This window comes from Lynx rufus, unplaced genomic scaffold, assembly GCF_022079265.1.
Source record: "Lynx rufus isolate CCGP_SWC_20201006 ecotype Redwood Valley unplaced genomic scaffold, mLynRuf1.p SCAF_7, whole genome shotgun sequence".
Lineage (NCBI taxonomy): Eukaryota > Metazoa > Chordata > Mammalia > Carnivora > Felidae > Lynx > Lynx rufus.
The window spans coordinates 107833302-107853918 of NW_025814889.1; the positions used below are offsets into that span (position 1 = coordinate 107833302).

The following is a 20617-nucleotide window of genomic DNA, read 5'->3' on the forward strand; positions in this document are numbered from 1 at the left end:
TGAGCAATTGCTAAAAATTATTTGAAATAACTTGAAATCAATTAGGACTGTGTACCTTTGTTATCTTCTGGAAATTAACTTTTTTTTTTTTAAAGACACACTAAAATCCTCATGTATTATGAAATAAAATACATTAAAAAATACCTGTTACAAGGTTTAGAATTCTGGTAAGGAGGACTCACTGGACTCCCCCAGAAAATTGTTCTTTCTAGTTTTGTGGTTAATCCTGGAATCTTTCCAGTGACCTCCTGGAACCTTAGTTTGGCCTGGATTTGAAGACTCCTACAGATAGTCTTACCTCCTGCATAGCTAAGTCTTGGCCCTTGGCAACTGAGGTAGCACTAAGACTATGCATAATAGCCTTTAACTTAGGGGTAAAAATAGCAAAATGGCTACAGTAATTAAATCCTTACTATATGTTAGGCATGATATGTATACAGTTATTTCATATTATTATATATATTTTAAGAGGAAAAAACTGAGGAAGAGAGAAGGTAGATAATTTGCCCAACATCACACAGTTAGTAGGTGAAAAAGCCAACTTATAACATGCAAGATAGATGCTAGCAGATAGATCACTAAGGTGCAGCCTCTCCAATATAGACTGAATTAATTTATTCTATAATCAATTTCTCAAATGTCACAATTCCAGAACCTCTTCTAATGAAAAATTAAGTGGTGTGCCAGATTCATAGGAAACACAGAAAGCAATCTTAGACAATGGCTACCGGGTAGTTCTAAAAACATCCTGTTAACACTTAATATTACTTAGAAATGGGTAAATCTGCCAAAGCCATGACAATGAAGGATGAGTACTTATTTTTCCTTTTACCTCAGGTTCCAATACAGCTTGGCACAGCACTGTTACTGATCCTGTCATTTAAAGCTCTTTTGTTTATCAGGGATTTTTCCATTAATTTTTATTTAAAATATTACATGAAAATATTTTTAACCTTGATTCCTGAGATTTTTGTTACCCCGTTAAATTTGGTGCCTGAGGTATTTCATTTGCCCCACTTGACTTACCCTAGTCCCAGCCCTAGTTAACAGCAAACATGGGGACAAATTACACATTAATGTGACTATACATATGACTATATAACTTTATATTGCTCTCGCAGAAGAAAATGAAGGACTACTAGTTTTGTAATATTTGATACTCCACTATAAAGGTATTAATGAGATTATATTCAACTGAACATATAAATGGCAAAACATCTCCTTTCTGGTAGAAATATATATTAGTTGAATACAGAAGACCTATTATAAATGGTTAATAAGCACAACTACATCCACTTTGTGAATGTTTCTGTTATTTCAGAGGGATTCACTTAAATATAGCATTTCTATAATATTGAAAATTGCATCTGCAAAATCTATATATTTTAAAAGATAATTTAGTAACTAACTTTCCTTTGCTTTCTCATAAAGAGAAATATACTTTATACAGACAAATTTTGAGAATTAATTTAAATGTCAGAAACTAGCAAGTATTTTTCATTCTAGTACTTTTTTTTTTAACCTCCCTGCCATAAAATATAGTGAAATATGTAAAGGAGTGATTAGTGCTGCCGTTAGCCTTTGACCCTTACATACAAATTTGGCTCTATTCCCAAAATTTCTGTTTTTAAAGTTTTGCAACAACAATCCTCTTCTTTATTCATGAAATAATTTTCCTTAGTGATCAATTACATATTTATTTAAATATATCATAAAAGAATAGGAATGTTGCTTGTCACACACAAATGGCTCTTAGAGTTACTGGTTTCATGCCAATGCCATCAACTTTCCAACAACAGATTGGATTGGTTAAGGAAGAAGCCATAAACAGCCTATCAACAAGTATTTATACAGATGTTAATGAATTTAAAATTCTGTTAGTGCCAAACTCCCATTTTATTTGTGCTTTATTCATGAGGTATGATGCAATAACTTCTTTTAATAAACATGTACAGACCACTTATACTTTATAATGGAAACATATTTTTAGTGTTTCCAGCATGAGATACATAGAATCAGCCATTTATCAAAATTACCAAAAATAGTTCCATTGTATGTAGCATTTTGCTCATCATGTAACTATGTCCTCCAAAAGCTTTTGGTAAAGAGATGAACTCATCTCTATCCATGAAACCAAGAATATTTTTTTATTATATTACTAAGAAAGGCCATTAGGAGAAAAGAAAATAGTCATGGGAAGGTTGCCATATGTATTTAAAATATAAATAATTAGCTTTTTTTGTGTGTCCCAAATGATAATTGAATCTTAATCTCCCTGTGTGTAGGATATTATGATATACTGAAAATTTAGAAAACATTTATTTGAAGCATATGGGTTTAATGAACACTTATTTTTTTCATGAAGAAAAGAATAATATTTCCATTAATTTCAAAAGAGACTTCATTTCTTTTAGTGAGCTTTTTAAAGCTGAACTGATTTCCTCTAGGACTGCATACACTGTGGACATTTTATAAAGTAACCTTATATGATGGAGTAGTTTTTGTTTGTTTGCTTTTTAATTTGCCACCTTTCATTGGCAGTTTTTATCCCAAGCTAATTATGATTTTCGGGGCTGAAGTTTCTACTGTAATGATTAAGTTAATTATATATAGGAATGTGTTATCCTCCACAATGCACAGGTTTATCTACATGCTAAAAATCTAAGTCCCAGATCAACACTTCTCAGGTCACTTATAGAACATTAATCAACTGTGACAATTATTCATTTCACAGGTATTTATTGAGCACTATCCTACTATGTACCCCTTAAAGAGTTTATATATAGTAGGAAAAACAGACACATGAATAGGAAAGGAAAACATAACATAATAAATGCTATCATGGAGTCTTTATAGGAACCTTTGGAGGACATCTCCAAGTTAACTTGAATAGGGAATATAGTGCTGACAGATCAAGGACTAAGCCCAAAGAATATAATTTCCAAACTGAGACCTGAAGACAAATCAAAAACAACATTGGCAAAGTGGGTAATCTGAAGCATAGGTCTATAGGCAAAAGAAACCATTTTGAGTAATTATAATATTTTTGAGTGACTGAGGCAAGAATCTAACATGTGTCTGAAGGTACATGCATGGCTTGTATGCCATGCAAAAAATAAAAATAAAAAAATGAATTCAATCCAAGGGCAATGGAGAATCAGGAGTTTAACCTATGAAGCAGCAAAATTAGATTTATGTTTTAGCAAGGCCATTTGCAGTATGGAGATAGGTACATGGGGGCAAGACCAAAACAAACAAACAAAAGACCAGTGAAAGGGCTGTTAGAGTAATTCAGAAGAAATGATGGTAGCCTGATACAAAATAGTAGCAACAGGAATCCAGGAAATTTGACAGATTGAAAAGAATTTAAGAGGTAAAATATTCAGCTGTAGGTTGAGGAAGCATGCTGGTTCAGTACGACTCTGGTCTCTGATTTATACATTGACAATGGTGGTACCATTTGGGGAATTTGGAAAAAGTGGGATAATACGTGAGTTTAGCTTTTTTACATACTCAGTTTAAATTATCTGTGCAATGTCTAAATGGCAAAGCTTTGGATGGATACGGAAATAAGACTTCAAATTAATGAAGCAAGACCCAAAGAAGTAGGAAAGGAGAGGAGGTAAAAGGTTTCAGTTTCTGCAGGCAGAATGGTGCCTCTTCTACAACGGAAAGGTTTTACTGAGCAGCCTGACTAATGACAAGCATCCATTAAGTTATCCATATCACCATTATTCTTCTTATGCAAGATGCTAAAAACAGAACTTCCTCTGCAAGTTCAAAAGAGTTAATTGTCTTTTCTTCTTCTCAGTGACAGGAGTAATCCTGAAATAGTTTAACCAAAACAAAATCAATTTCTTCAGTATATGAATTGCAGTATCTTCAAGTACATCCAGCCAACTTCAACATGCTTGTTCTGTTTCTTACACCGAGCACACGCCAATCTACCAATCTATGCCGTAGGGTTAAAATGGTTAATATGAATTGGGCCCTTACAGTGAAATCTCTCATCTTTACTCAGGACTGTTGTTTAGAACTTTGGCTGAGGTCTGATGTAAAACCACTTAGGATTTATGGAGTGTTATTGTAGAGCTGAGGAAAACTTTCCAAAATGAGTACTTTAAAAAGTGACTATTGCAAGTATATGTCATTATTCAAAAAAACAAAGACACAGATAATTTTTTTGTATTTTAGCTAAAAGCACAATTAAAAAAAAGCAAATAAAAATAAAAAAATAAAAGTACAATTGTTACACAAAGATTCTCCACATATCAAGAGTGATAAGGTTCTAGCTATAGGCTCGGTTGATTATCAGTGGTCACTGAGTCCTCACTACTTTCTATCACTGCCCTTATGGGCCCAACATCTGGTTTGGTTAACCAAGAAAGGCTGATAAAAGGTTCGGACTCTGCTGGAGAAAAGACTTAATGCTGTACAGTAACTGGAAGTGATAATGCCAAAAGTTCCCTTTGTTTGAGTCTCCCGTATAGTTTCTACATACCTATATGGTCAGTTACCAGAATGGTGTCTCCTCATGGATTCAACGGTCAGCTCTCTCATGGCAAGCCATTGCTCCTCCAATATAGCAAACATGGAGGGGTTGACTTAAGCTCAGGAAGCAAGAGATAGGGCCTTTTAGAAACATAAGGTGGCATGAGAAGCAACAGCAAGTTAACTTCACTAAGTTCACATAGTTTAGAGAAATAAACACGTTGATTTTTAGCTTTCCTGAGAACTGGCCGCCCTATCTTTTTGAATTGAAAACGAGAGTCATTTCACCAATTTCAACAGCAACTTTTAAGGAAAAAAGACACGATAGGTATTTCATCCTCAACATACAGAATGACAAATGTATGTATGAGTGTGTGTGCCACATGCATCAAGCATTTGTGGTTGGCCTTGCGTCATGCTTCATTTGTTTTCCAAACAACTTGCAAATAAATATAAGGTGACTTTCTGTGTGCAAAGATCTACAGTGAATTAATAAGATAAAATTTTAAATATTGGGTTTTAAATTATAGAATTCTTGTTAGCTTGATTACCAGGAGTTAGTTTTTAAGAAGTACCTTTCTCTGGTGTACTGTCAATCAAACTACAAAGCTAACAAGTCCCTAAATATGGTAATGGCTCAAAAAAGATCAAGTCTATGGAGGAAGGGTCTAAAACAGCACGTGTTTGGTGTAGTTCGGAAATGTATACCATTGGCGTAGTAGTAACATCCACAGATTAAAACAAACAAATGAACAAAAACAAACACAAATGTATAAATGTTACATTTGAATATAAAGGTTGGATTTTTAATTTTCTTTTTTCTTTTTCTTTACTATTTTCATTGTTTCCTTGTATTCTTACCTTATATAAATTTCTCCTCTTGCATATTCCCATATCCATTTACATTGTTATGCTTCCCACCTCCTTTTTTGAAATAGCTACTATGGCATAAACACAGGTTCCCTAAACCTCATATTATTATATTCCAAGCTTAAAATATTGCATTAGCTTACACAAACCAAGCTGAGTTTTATGCAAAATTAAAACTCTGTTTCAAATACCCTCAATATAATTTATGAATTCTACGTACGTATAAAGTTAGTATAAGAACAATTGACTTTAAAATAAGCCTGAAAAAAACATCATAATGGACAGATATTCTTTTCATACTAGAATTCTACTCTACCAAATTTGATCTTTGCATTTTTAATGTAAAAACTAAAAAACAAGTCCTGTAAAATGTTGGCTACAATGAAACATTTTCTTTTTTTTTTTTTTTAAGATAGATGGGTTTGAAACTCAAGCAGGAAAATTACTGAAGTGACTGACATTTTTCTTACAGATGACCTGACTCCCATGAATGTCTTTTTTTCCCCCTTTCTTTCTTTTGATAAAATTGTTTGCCTAGACTGAACTACTTGGCCAAAATTTGATCTCTTTAAATAGCAAATAAAATTTCCATATTTTTCCCCAGGTAAGGAAGAAGAATTTATCTACAAGGATGCCACTGCAAATGAAAAATTAGAAAGGAGTAAAGAATACACATACCAATGGCTTCACACACAGGTTGGGATTCATGAAACAACTAGTTCCAGAAATATGAAATGGTGAGGTCATTTCCTTTAAATTAGATTTTTGTATTGTAAACACATCTTGAAAAGTGAAACCTAGGTTAATTGTGCTAAAACAAACATGACTTTATAGCCAAAGGCCAATACATCACGTTGCCAGGTTGTAAAAGGCCTCTTACATAGAATAGATTTAATCACTTTTTATATTTTTTACCCTGAAATGTTTGAGAACTCTGTTTCTGTAATGCTTAAAACTAAGAGATGAACCACACAAATGATTCTACTATATAAAGTTAAATGCATGGTATCCATTAACTGTTTAAATATCATATGTATTGGAGGTGGTATTTTATTTTGTGTCCTTTTTATGTTTGGCAGCTAAAATTATAGTTCAACACTGCTGCTGCTGCTTTACCAGTTGTATAACTAATTTTCAAGGATGTCTCCATGCTACAGTTTCCTCTTGTATAGTAGATGATAATATGTTATCTATCTATCTCACAGGATAGAGGTGAGCTCACAAGGTGGAGAATATCAATATATATTCTCAATAAACACATCCTTTAACAATAAACAAGATACCTTGAATCTAATAGGTAATTAATTAATTTTTGTTACATTAATGTACATATTAGTTTGCTAGGACCTTTGTAACGAAATACCATAAATTGTGTGGCTTAAACAGCAGAGATTTACTTTCTCACAGTTCTGGAGGCTATAAGTTCAAGATTAAGGAGTCAGCAAGTTTGGTTTCTTTGAAGCTCAGTCTTCATGGTTTGTAGATGGCCACCTTCTCACTGTGCCCTCACATCATCATCCTTCATTCTCTTTGTGTTTTAATCTCCTGTTTTTATAAGGACACTGGTCATATGGGATTGGAGCCTACCAATATGAGCTCATTTTACTGTAATTACCTCTTTCAAGGCTCTATCTCCACATATATCACATTACGAAATGCTGAGGGTTAGTACTTCAACATATGAATTCTGATGAAACAAAATTCAGCTCATAGCAATTTAGTATAAACCACTGAACCAAAAGTTATAGGAAAATAATAAAAGTCCAGAGATAATATTGGAAAATATTTTCAAGACTTTTGTTTAACTACATGTGTCCAGAAAAATAATTTGAAAAGTGCTATTATAAACACTTACCAAATATATAAATCGATATTGAATCTAAATGTAGCTGACACTTTGGAAATGTTTCCAGGCACTATAGTAACTATTTAAATGACTAACAAAAGACAAACAAAATCCTACAATTATGAGGGTTAACCCTTAATTTAGAAGCAAGTTAAAATATGTAAAAAAATGAAATATTTTTGTAATATATATAAATTGAAATGTTCACATGTGGTCAATTCTATCCATATAATTCCTTTAAAAATATGTAAAAGGGAGTGAAGAATGAAAGTGAAATTAAAACAATATTTTATAATCTGGATTATTTTGTCCTATTTCATTGTGAGCAAAGAAAATAGGAATAAAGCAATCAACATTTGAGGACATTAAGTATTATAATTAATGCAAGCACAATTTCTTTTATGTTGGTGTTAATCAATTTAATGTAATTCATAAGATGGCAACCTTAAAACTATAAACAAATATAGTGTAACTTATAGTTTATCATCGATCTTAATCAGATATAAGAGGTCTTTTCAGAGATTTTTAAAGTATTAGGATAGATAAGGTAAAAAATATAAGCAAAATGTTTCAGGATATATTTTAGACATATTTAAACACTTAACAATATCCTTTACCCCTAAATAAGTTATATTTAAACACATGATATAACAGGAAATTGTTCATAGCTTTTCTCTCTTGAAAATATATAAAGGAATAAGTAGATACTCTGAGAGAAATTGTTTTCAAGAACAGAAGTTCTTGAAAAGCCAAATGTCAGTATTCTAGTTTTAAACGGAAATTAATTGTGAGCATTAGTATAATGCTTTAAACACATTACAGATATTTTAAAAATAAGAACCTTTGCCTTTCTCATAACACAAGTAAGATATATAAGTAAAAGTAAATAAAATATTTATATGTTCTATAATTTATTAACTATCATTGGTACTTTCAAATTTTTGCCCTTTATACCTATTTGTGTTTGGCAAAGAAGAGTGGCATTAAAGTGGTGTTTAGAAATTTAAATTTTATGTCAAATTGAATTTTCAAATGACTATGGAAAGATACATTTGTAGATATGTTTGCATATAGCCCAATTTAATAAAACTATTATTTCCACTTTGTAAATTACTGATTCCTCCCAAACTTTTCACTGGGCATTTCTTTAATATTCTTCCTCTACATTTATATAATAATATGATTTTTGTTTTTGTCACTCTGCAGCAAACACTTCTTGCCTGAGTTAGATCCAGATATACTTAGCGGTGGAAGAGTTCAGCTTGTGGTAAGAAATGTGTTTAAAGTTACAAAAAAATGTTGTAGATACTAATCCTTAGTAAATGGCACTTTAAAATATGTCCATAATTAGTGTAAATTATGAAAATATCACAACTCTATCTATTTGGGGTGATCTCAAAATATTGTATTTTTTTTAAATTTTTTTTTTCAATGTTTATTTATTTTTGGGACAGAGAGAGACAGAGCATGAATGGGGGAGGGGGCAGAGAGAGAGGGAGACACAGAATCGGAAACAGGCTCCAGGCTCTGAGCCATCAGCCCAGAGCCTGACGCGGGGCTCGAATTCACAGACCGTGAGATCGTGACCTGGCTGAAGTCGGACGCTTAACCGACTGCGCCACCCAGGCGCCCCTCAAAATATTGTATATTAAAATAATAACCTGTAATAATATGTTTTCTTGACTTGTAATGTAACTTTCAAATCTGATATTTTTTAAAATATTGATTCTATATGACAGATTTTAAAATATTAGCATACTGCCACACTTAAAATAATATTACTACGAATAGGAATTACATAATGAACTTATTTACTTGAATATTTTAAAAGAATAGGATACTGAGGGAAACGTAAAAGTACCCTCACAAGTTGGAAAATCAAACCAGATAAAAATTAACAAGTAATTGTGACTCAACCACTCTAAGTAATGAAATAACTAGTGTAAGACTCTAGACAGCATAATTATATGTGCATTGCAAAAGTCAATTGGGCTATACGCTATCTGAAGGAAGACTATGTTAACAGAAGGAGAATGGCAAATATGGAGTCTAGAGAAATGGAGCCCACAAAACAAGCAATTGTCAGTATGTTTCCAAAAGTTTCCAGAGAAGAGGGTACCCTAACCAATGACAGAAGTGTGCGGTCTCTTTGGCAGGTGAAAATGGATGCATCAGGTGACCCTAACTTTATGACACCTTTCATTTATAGCAACCTATTAATACTCCTTGCACAGATTCTACATTCACCAAAAAAACTAAATATAATTTAGCTTGCCAAGTAGCACTTAGCATAAAAAGATAATGCACTTTCTAATGGAACCTAGTATGATGGTATCAAGAGCAGTTATATTCACCATTCTTATGAACAACTCATTCAAGGAGTTTTCCTGAAAAGGTAGCAAAATTAGGGCAATAGCTAAAATTAATGTGTTTATGAAAATATTTATAGAATCTATACATAAATTTAAAATAATCATTAAACAAATACTTTCTTGCATTTAATAGACTCCTCTGGCAGAGTGGCATGTTGATTGCCCTAGGAAAATTGATACTTCAAGCTTAGAACACCATGCATATTACTAACAATTGAGCACAGATTGTTGAGTTGCCACTTGGGAGGAAGAATGTCATGATAAAGAAAGTGATTTTATATTTAATCATTATACTTCCTAAAATGAATGAAAACAGACTGGGTAGATCACTAATCAAAATGGTTCTATGAGAGTAATGCTCTGACATTAATCTCTCTCCTCCTATATCCCACTGTATTGCACTATGTTCAAATATGTCACAAATACATATCAATGATAAATGCTTTTCTGATATTGAAGAGGTACAGGTGAACACAAAACAAGGTAAATGGTAGTATATAAGAAACACAGTTTTTGTTTGTTTGTTTTTATTTTTTTGTAAACAGAGATAGGAGAAGGGTTAACTAAGGACTTACGTCAAAAGGATACTGGACTAATTGAAGGCCCAGAGCAGAAAGACTCTTGCAGAGTCTTGGGAACATACTGGGGAATGTGCCGATAATTGCACAACTGGGACCAGACCATAACTAAGAAGAAAATTAAAAAACAAATCAGCAATGGCTACCACTATAAGATCCTTAAGACATCAGGAAAACACTCATAATAGAAGGACAGAAAATCATGAAACAAAGTGATCAAATTTTAATTAGAACAAATCAGCAAATCAGCCTACTATAAATTCTGAATATATAAAATATTACCATTGAAATAAACTCTGCACTGGACACCATAAAAGAGAGACTTCATGAATTGAAAGATGATCTACAAAGGAATAGTAATTAGATTGACAGCTGACATTATAGCAGAACTAATTCATACCAAAAGACAGTGGAATTACTTCTTAATAATAAAGATTGATATAAATATTATCCGAAATACTCTTCACTAACTTTCAGGAGAAATAATGAGATATAATCCAATACTCAAATTCTGGGTTTTGAGGAAGCTAATAAGTAACATCTCTGTCTTCCAAACAAGATCAAAGCATTTTATGTGGCAGACAGGACTGAGAAAAATGAAAACAAGATATCACTTTACTTATTTCCAAATACATATCAGAAGGCATGTCATAGATTTAGACAATTGCTAATTAAGTTTATTCCCCCAAAACTCCAGGATTTTTCTGCAGAAGGTGGTCTTAGTTCCCCCAGAAAACATATTCTGAGATTCTTGTATTTGAGTGCAGGACAGTCGTTGGGGAAGGCTTTCAGAAACGACTCCCTTGAGTGGTGAAAGAAACAGGATTGAGCAGAGGGAAAAGATAAAATGCAATAGAGTTGCAGCAGGAGAAGGGAGCCCCAGTGGTAAGAAGGCCCTTTTAAATTGTGTTAGCATATGAGACAAGAAGATCAGGCTTTTATGCTACTGCATCTCCTCAGAAGAGGCTTTGGCTTAGGCAGGGCAACCATCTTTAGCTAAGGACAATTTCCAGAGACGTATTCAGCTAAGAGCCCATAGGCTTCAACTTTCTCAGCAACTGGAAGAATCTGACTCAGTTGTTACATGTGAGATATGATAATACCCAGTATACTTACCAAGTTTATCATCCATAGATGCAACAACTTAGCACCTAAAATGTGTCAACTGTCTCCAAATAAATCTATAAAATTGCAAATCTATCAATTTGCAAATCTGCAGAGCTGCTTGTTTTAGGAACCTGAAAAATCTCATTCTACAGATTTTTTTCCCTAATGTTTATTTATTTTTGAGACAGAGAGGGAGACAGAGCATGAGCAGGGGAGGGCAGAGAGAGAGAAGGAGACACAGAATCCACAGCAGGCTCCAGGCTCTGAGCTGTCAGCACAGATAGTGACGCAGGACTCGAACTTATCAACTGGGAGATCATGACCTGAGCTAAAGTTGGTCACTCAACCAACTGAGCCACCCAGATGCCCCTGAAGAATCTCATTCTAAAATGCGTATTGATGAATAAGAGCCCAATGTTATGTAAATCAACTTTGAAAAAGGAAAGCTAACTTGTATCACAAGATATAAAGACTTAATATAAAACTAAACTTTATGGTACAAATATACCAATGGATATAAATAGTTTGGAAGTAGACCTGTGACTGTATAGAAAAATATATGATAAAGATGAGAAAGTTCAAAATTTTTAGTACACAGAATTCAGTAAATTAGCATTAAGAAACAGCACTGAACATAAACCACATTCAAATGGAATTTAGAAGATTTGAAGTCTCAAATGTGAAAAGTGAAGTTATAAAACTGACCAAATAAAATAATTAAGAATATATTTGCAACTTATCAGTAAATACTCTTTTAAAAGATACAAATGATACAAATTATATGGCAAATAAAATTGATTGACTTGACTATGTTAAATTAAATATTACTTCCTATGAAAGATTTTATGGAAAAAGTTAACAGATTACAGATATGGACAAACTATTTTCAGTGCCTAAAAGTAACAATAGCTTAATATCCATATAAAAAGTAAGCTTCTGCAAATAAACAATATAAAGTCAGGTAACCTAATGAAAAAAAGTATATACATACAATAGAAAATGTGTATATAGACAGTTTACACAGTTTATGCCTAAATGCATAAATGTACATAAAGAGATGCTCAGTTATATGACCAGAGAGATAAAAATTAAAGCTAAGAAGTTGCATGACTATCCTCATCAGAATGGCAAACATTAGAATGTTGGGTAATGCAAAGTGCTATTAATGATGTGGAGACACTGATGTACAGCTCATGAAAATAAAAGCTGGTACAGTTATTTTGTAAAGAAATCTGTCAGAATTTATTAAAATAGTTCCTTGTATGCTCTATCAGATATTAGCAGCAAACTTTACTTAAAAATAGTCTATTTACCGGGATGCCTGGGTGGCTCAGTCAGTTAAGCGATTTCGGCTAAGGTCACAATCTCATGGTTTGTGAGTTTGAGCCCCATGTTGGACTGGAAGCTGACAGCACAGAGGCTGCTTGGAATTCTCTCTCTCCCTCTCTCTCTACCCCAACCCCGACTTGTGCTCTCTCTCACTCTTAAAATAAACAAAGATTTTAAAAATTAAAAAAAATATATTCTATTTACCACAATGTAAAAACATAAAATATTTAAGAATAAATGTTAACATTAAGATGTTCAAAGATCCTATAATGGTAACCACCAAATATTGCTTTAAAAATTTCAAAAAAATATACCACACTCATGCATAGATTCAAATTGTAAGATGTCAATTCTCAACGATCTATAAATTCAGTAGACTCTTAGAAAGATTTTTAGTAGAAATGGACAAATTATAAAATGTGGAAATGCGAAAGACCTACAATAGTCAATACAGTCTTGAAAAATAAGACTCACAGTACCTGATCTCAAGACTTTCTATAAAGTCCCAGTAATCAAGACTATATGTTATGTGAATAAAGACAGAAGAATCAATTAATAGAAAATAATAGTCCCGAAAATACCACACTTACAAGGTTAGTTGATTTTGCTTAAAGGTACTACAGCAATTAACAGAGGGAAAAAATAATATTTTTCTCAACAAATAGTGCCGGACCCCTGTATATCTACAGGGAATATGAATCTTGATTGCTACTTCACACCTTAAAAACCAATTTGAGGTGAATTATGGGCCTAGATGTAAATGCTAAAATTATAGAACTTCTCTGGGCGTCTGGGTAGCTCCATTGGTTAAGCATCCAACTTCAGCTCAGGTCGTGATCTCATGGTTCATGAGTTCGAGTCCCACATCGGGCTCTGTGCTGACAGCTTGGAGCCTGGAGCTCTCTTTGGATTCTGTGTCTCCCTCTCTCTCTAATCTTTCCCTGCTTGCACTCTGTCTCTCTCCCTTTCTCAAAAATGAATTAACATTTAAAAAATTTTAACTAGAAAACTTATCAAAGAAAACAGCAAGGTATTTTCATCTCCTGATACATACAGCAACATAAGTGAATACTGAAAACAATATAGTGAGTGAAAAAAGCCAGACACGTTAAGAGTATATACTGTATGATTGTATTTATATTAAGTTCAAGAGCAGAGAAAACTAACCTGTCCATGGTGAAAGAAATCAGAACAGTTGCTGCTTCTGAGGATAAATTACTGGAAAGAGGTATGAAGGAACCATTTGGTAGTTACATTAGTCAGGGGTCATCAGTGAAACAGAAACAATAAGATACCTATATCCATATCTATATCTATATTTGCCTATATCTAATATGTAAATTCATATTTAAAATCTCTTTGTCTGTGTATATAGAACCTACAATAGCCAAAGAAATCTTGAAAAAGAACAGTAAGAAGTGTCACACTACCTGATTTCAAGACTTTCAGACTTGGCCTGAAACTTACAACATTGACCCTCTGGAATTTATAGATATATTCTGTATTTATTATAATAGATTATATATTATTTATTATAATAGATTATATATTATTTATTATAATAATAATAAGTATTATTATTTAATAATATAATAAATTACATATAATTTATTATAAGGAACTAGTTCATTTGATTATAAAGGCTAAGAAGTCCCATGGGCTGCATGCTGGAGAGTCAGGAGAGCCTGGGAGCATAGTTCCAGTCGGAGCTGAAGGCCTGAGAACCAGGAGAACGGATGGTATAGGTTCTAGTCTAAGTCTATATGCCTGATGGCTGAAAGGGCTGATAGTGTCAGATCCAGTCCAAGTCTAAAGCCCTAAGAACCAGAAATGCCAATTGTGTAAGTTCCAGTCTCAAGAGAAGACAGACAGTCCAGCTCCATCTGTCAAACAGAGAGAGTGAATTCTCCCTTCCTCCGCTTTTCTGCCCTATTTAGGCCCTCGGTGGATTAGGTGATGTCAGAGAGGACAATCTGGTATACTTTGTCCACCCATTCATATGGTATCGTCATCCAGAAGCACCCTCACAGACACATTCAGAAGTAATGTTTAACCAAATGTCTAGGTACTATATGGCCTAGTCAAGTCGTTACGTGAAATTAACCATCATGGTAGTCATCTGTAAAAAATAATTAAATTGAACAGTGTAATGAGAAGACGAACAAAGGGCTTGAATAGATACTTCATCTAAGAGGCTTTTTAGAGAGAAATAAGCACATGAAAAGATGTTAAACATTGTTAATCACTAGGAAAATTGTTAACGTGACTATATAATATTAATGTTAATATCTTAATAAGGTCTGTGGTTTAGTAATGGTATGGTACCAACATAAATATCCTGGTTTTATGAATCCCCCTTTCCTTATATATCATTGGGCAAACTGGCTGGAAGTTATACAGGGAACTCTCAGTACCAATTTTTACAACTTCTGTAGGAATTTTTAATTACTTCAAAATAAAAATTTTGAAAATGATTGAGCTTCATGTTTAAAGTCTGTGCATTTTGGGGCGCCTGGGTGGCTCGGTTGGTTAAGCGTCCGACTTCGGCTCAGGTCATGATCTCACGGTCCGTGAGTTTGAGCCCCACGTCCGGCTCTGTGCTGACAGCTCAGAGCCTGGAGCCTGTTTCAGATTCTGTGTCTCCCTCTCTCTCTGCCCCTCCCCTGTTCATGCTCTGTCTCTCTCTGTCTCAAAAATAAATAAACATTAAAAAAAATTTAAAAAAAAGTCTGTGCATTTCATTGTATGTAAATTATAGCTGTATAAAACATTTAAAGTGTCTTCCATGCCCACATATGTTATATAATGAGGCCTCTGCCTCATATGAGAAAGGGGGTTTGTGCAATGATGATAATGTCTATAAATGGAGGGGTAAAATCAATGAACCAAATCTAGATCTTACAAATATAATAGACAGTGAAAAATAAGCAAGTTGCAGAAAATAATATTCTAAAATTTTTGAATACTTTTATAAGATAGGTTATAAGTGAACTTTGCTTTATATATTTTATTTCTCTTGGGGTGGCTTAGTCAGTTAAGCAGCTGACGCTATCAGCTCAGGTCATAATCTAACAGTTTGTGGGTTTGAGTCCCACATTGGGCTCTGTGCTGACAGTGTGGAGCCTGCTTAGAATTCTGTCCCTCTCTCTCTCTTCCCCTCCCCCATTTGCTATCTCTCTCTCAAAATAAACTTAAAAAAATAAATTTTATATCTCTTGTTATGTTATTTAAAAAAATATTTATTTATTTATTTATTTATTTATTTATTTTGAGAGAGAGAGACAGAGACAGAGAGAGAGACAGAGAGAGCTAGCAGGGGGAGGAGCAGAGAGAGAGAAGAACGAGAATCCCAAGCAGGCTCTGCACTGAGATCATGACCTGAGCCAAAATCAAGAGCCAGACACTTAACTGACTGAGCGCCCTTATTTCTCTTTTTAAAAAAATCTAGGGGTGCCTGGGTGGCTCAGTAGGTTGAGCCTCCGACTCTTTGTTTCGGTTCAGGTCATGGTCTCATGGTTTCACAGGTTCAAGCTCCGCGTGAGACTGCATTGACAGCTCAGAGTTTGCTTGGCATTCTCTCTCCCTCTCTCTCTGCCCCTCCCCCACTTGTGCTGTCTCTGTCTCTCTCAAAATAAATAAACTTAACATCTAGATAATAAGGAAAAAAATATTTATTTTTATGTGTGCAGTTTAGTATGTCTTAACTTATGTTACAAATAAATATTTAATAAAATATTGTTTATGAAAAAAAGAAGAAAGAGGAATTCCCTGTTCTTTATTAGATGTGAGAGATTCTCTGTTTGTAATTAATTTGCATGGGTTGGAGGTGAATCAGGCTCCAGATGCTTAGAAGTAGTGTTCAAAAGGAGCTTCTGGGTTACTTAGCCTGTTAAGCGTTGGACTTTGGCTCATGTCATGATCTCACTGTTCTTGAGTTTCAGCCCCATGTCCAACTCTGTGCTGACAGCTCAGAGCCTGGAGCCTGTGTCTCCCTCTCTCTCTGCCCCTTTCCTGCTTGTGCTCTGTCTCTGTCTCTCTCTCAAAAATAAACATCATTAATTTTTTTTTAAAAGTCATGTTCAAATATTCATGCTCCTCATTTTATTGTGAAAATATGGAGAAAAAAATGTTACAAATGTTGCAGGTAGGGGCCACATAAATGCACCCAGTTCAGAAAACAAAGACGTATGAGAGTTTTGCAAAATTACTATTTAAAAAATATTTGCCATTGAATTGCACATAAGAATATTCTTATCTAACCTTGACTCAAAACAGTTTATTGTGTTATAACCATACAAAGTGTCTAATATTACAGTGTTTTAGAATTAAGTATACATTTTTTTTTGTAGAATAAGAAAAGCATGGGCAGTCATACTCAGTTTTTAAGTATATCCATTCTGCATGATATAGAAGAAAATAGAGAAATAATAAAGACAGGTCAGTTAAAGGAAGAATAATGTTCAATTTAAAAGGCAATGTTTTCAGAAAGAGAATCTGCATATTAATGCATATGTGGCTCTCAGATGCACTGCTGGACCTTTCACTAACCCCTTTATAAAACATATGGGTTTGTATTTTAAGCTGCCACGTGGCACTATTGTGAATTTGTGTATTTCTGTTAAGTTTCACTTCTAAATTTGGTTCCTTGTTATAATCTGACCCAGTTAGTAACTGACATTAATTATTTTCTTCTTTGGAAGAAACAATCTTTTGGGTGTTAATGGTTAGATGGTAATGGGATTTATGGAAGGCATGTGTTCACACATATTTTCTTGACATGTAGGTATGATCGTATTTGGAGGATGGGTGGGATTTCTTTTTTCTTTTAATTTTTTTAATGTTATTTATTTTTGAGAGAGAGAGAGATCAGGGGAGGGGCAGAAAGAGAGAGGGAGACACAGAATCCGAAACAGGCTCCAGGCTCCGAGTTGTCAGCACAAAGCCTGACACAGGGCTCGAACTCACGAGCCGTGAGATCATGACCTGAGCTGAAGTCGGACGCTCAACCAACTGAGCCTTTTTTTTTTTTTTAATTTTTTTAGTGTTTGGGGGGGGGGTGTTTCTACTTTCTAAATAGGTATGTGAAATTATGTCATCAAATTGAAGCAGATAAAACCTGATTTTAAAATCTTGAATCTTGTAGTTAAAGCCTCCTTAGCTAACAGGAGGGTCCTTAAGGGGTTAACATGTTTTTCCTTGTTTTTTAACTGATCTCACCAGAACTGTAGTATTGCGTTGGTACTTCCCCCTTATTCCTAACTGGTTCTTTTTTTAATAAAGTTTTATTTGTTTATTTTTGAGAGAGAAAGAAAGAGAGGGAAAGAACAAGTGGGGGAGAGGCAGAGAGAAAGGGGGACAGAGGATTCAAAGCAGGCTCCACGCAGACAGCAGAGAGCCTGATGATGTGGATCTCGAACCCACAAACTGGGAAATCATGACCTGAGCTGAAGGCAGCCACTTAACTGACAGAGCCACCCAGGTGCCCTATGACTGGTTCTTTCTAAGTCTTAGTACTGATGGAACTATACTAATGGAAATATTAGATAACATACTTTTGTACACTAATTGAAATAAATTTAGAAAGAATATATAATATTTTTCATACCAATCACAGGTATAAATTAGAAGCCAATTGTTATTTATTTCATTTTTCAACAGTTTTCTACTGTGGTCTTTTGACAATGCAATTGTATCACTTAGCCGGGTACATCAAAAAGTGACTGACATAGAATGGTGTCTATTCATGCACATGAGAGTGCGAAGAAGTTGGGAGGGGTATGTAAGGGAAAAGTGCAAAGATAGAGAATGATCTTTAGATTCTATTTTCATGAGATTTTGTAGCCCATTATATGAGAATAGCTTTTTAAGCACAGTGATGGTTTTATGATATTATTTTGCTCTATTTAATTTTGTCTCACATCAAACATTAAGGACAATGCTTTCTCATAGGAGTTCAAGCATCTTGTGGTTTGGGTTAAATCCTAGTTATTTTGAGGCTGCTTTCCTTTCCATCATGGCATTTTCCCTTACTTCAGGGCTGTATCCTGATAAATCTGTACTTAATAATATTAGACATTATGTAAAATAATATTCTATAGGCAAGAAGTGATTCTTTCAACTGTTAGGTTCAGTCCAAGGTAGTAATAAAAGTTCAAATGGTAATTTTAGATGAAATAAATTATTTAATTCTATGTCCTTAAAATAATATATCTTGAAATTTCTATATATTAACCATTACCCTTAAATTAGCCTTACTGCATAATATTTTTATATTAGTAATAGTTTTAACGAGAAGGCAGAGATCTGTTATGACTTTGTAGTATACAACTATGGAATGAAAGGCATTTTGAGGAATATTGTTGAGAAGACTAATACTTATAACTGGTGAAATACAAATATTGCAGAAAATAATCCAATATGACATTTCTAACATTCAATTAAGAATTAAATAATATACTTGGTAAATAAGTGATGTTAAGCTGTTTCAAGTTTCACCAGTTGCCTTTAAGATTGATTTTCATCAAAATTACTGTACTAAAATGTTTTCTTTTGTTGTACAGACTCAAATAGCAAACCTCAATTTTAAAATCGGCTCTTATTTGCAAGAAATGCTTTGACATAGTGCATTTGTTCTGCCTGGGCACCAGTAAAGGATTGTGGTATCATTTTGAAGAAGGTTGTTTGACAGAGCCTGTTTGTTTATTTGGGGTAATGTGAGCTGCATTCAGAAAATGCCATATTTTGTTTCATGATTGTATACATTCTCTCCCATTGCTCCCAGGCAAGACTTGTAAGCAGAGAAGACACGGATTTAGACCTTTTTTCCATGACCAGTGGAAGTGCTTTGTCTGTAAAGAGAGAAAAAAAAAATGAGGCACACAGACACTCAGCGGGATCTTCAAGTAAGTTGTGGTTTCCTTCAGAATTAATTTAGAAATCACAAACGAATTGATGGAACATAATGCCAACAAGCATTCTTTTTTAGATAAGGGGTAGGCTGCCAGCAGCCAGAACTGCCTGAAAGTGTGTATTGGAAGTTTTTCTTTCTTTAAATGTCTTCTTTTGATATAAACCAAATTAAATCATTTCTAAAATTAACGGCATCAATTTTTATTTTAATTATAATTCTGTGACTGCATGTTCTACTTTCCTCACTTCCCATGAATATATTGAATTGTTTGATCATTTAGTTCTAAAAGAACTTTTAGGCTAATTGCAAAAAGTTGGATTTATATATCAAAGTAGTGTATTTTGGCCTTTTGTCACTGATATAATAGATGTTATAGGTCACCTTAACTTTTATTTTTTTTTTTTAATTTTTTTTTTCAACGTTTATTTTTATTTTTGGGACAGAGAGAGACAGAGCATGAACGGGGGAGGGGCAGAGAGAGAGGGAGACACAGAATCGGAAACAGGCTCCAGGCTCTGAGCCATCAGCCCAGAGCCCGACGCGGGGCTCGAACTCCCGGACCGCGAGATCGTGACCTGGCTGAAGTCGGACGCTTAACCGACTGCGCCACCCAGGCGCCCCTCACCTTAACTTTTAAAGGAAACTTTTTAAAATAACAGACTTTTAGATAATAATATTATCATCAAAACTGTCAAAACCATGCTTTGGACACTCTTTCTTTTTCTTTTCTTTTTTTTAATGTTTATTGATTTTTGAGAGAGAGAGAGAGAGAGCATGAGCAGAACAGAATCTGAAGCAGGCTCCAGGCTCTGAGCTGTCAGCACAGAGCCCGATGCGGGGCTCGAACCCATGAGCTGTGAAATCAGGATCTGAGCTGAAGTAGGATGCTCAACCGACTGAGCCACCCAGGCGCCCCTCGACCCTATTTCTGATGAATAGATAACAGTTCACATTTATTAATGATGAATTTTTACATTTGTTAACTTGACACACCCATCTATTACCTTCAATATCATGATTTCAACAAGAACTGCGGTACAGTTGTTAACTGAAAAAAAAAATAAGCATTTAAAAATATCTATATCTTGTAATAATAAAGTCTGATTTTTTCAAA

The 20617-nt window shown here is 34.0% G+C and overlaps 1 protein-coding gene across 1 annotated transcript in view; it reads left to right on the forward strand.

Moving 5' to 3' along the window:
* The window catches only part of LRRIQ1 (leucine rich repeats and IQ motif containing 1), a 202522-nt gene that overhangs the window by 161924 nt on the left and 19981 nt on the right, over window positions 1–20617 (forward strand). Inside the window, exons 24-26 of the mRNA XM_047065006.1 lie at window positions 5966–6098; window positions 8414–8474; window positions 19375–19495. Of these exons, the coding sequence (XP_046920962.1) occupies window positions 5966–6098; window positions 8414–8474; window positions 19375–19495 (315 nt within the window). The remainder of the gene's footprint in view (window positions 1–5965; window positions 6099–8413; window positions 8475–19374; window positions 19496–20617) is intronic.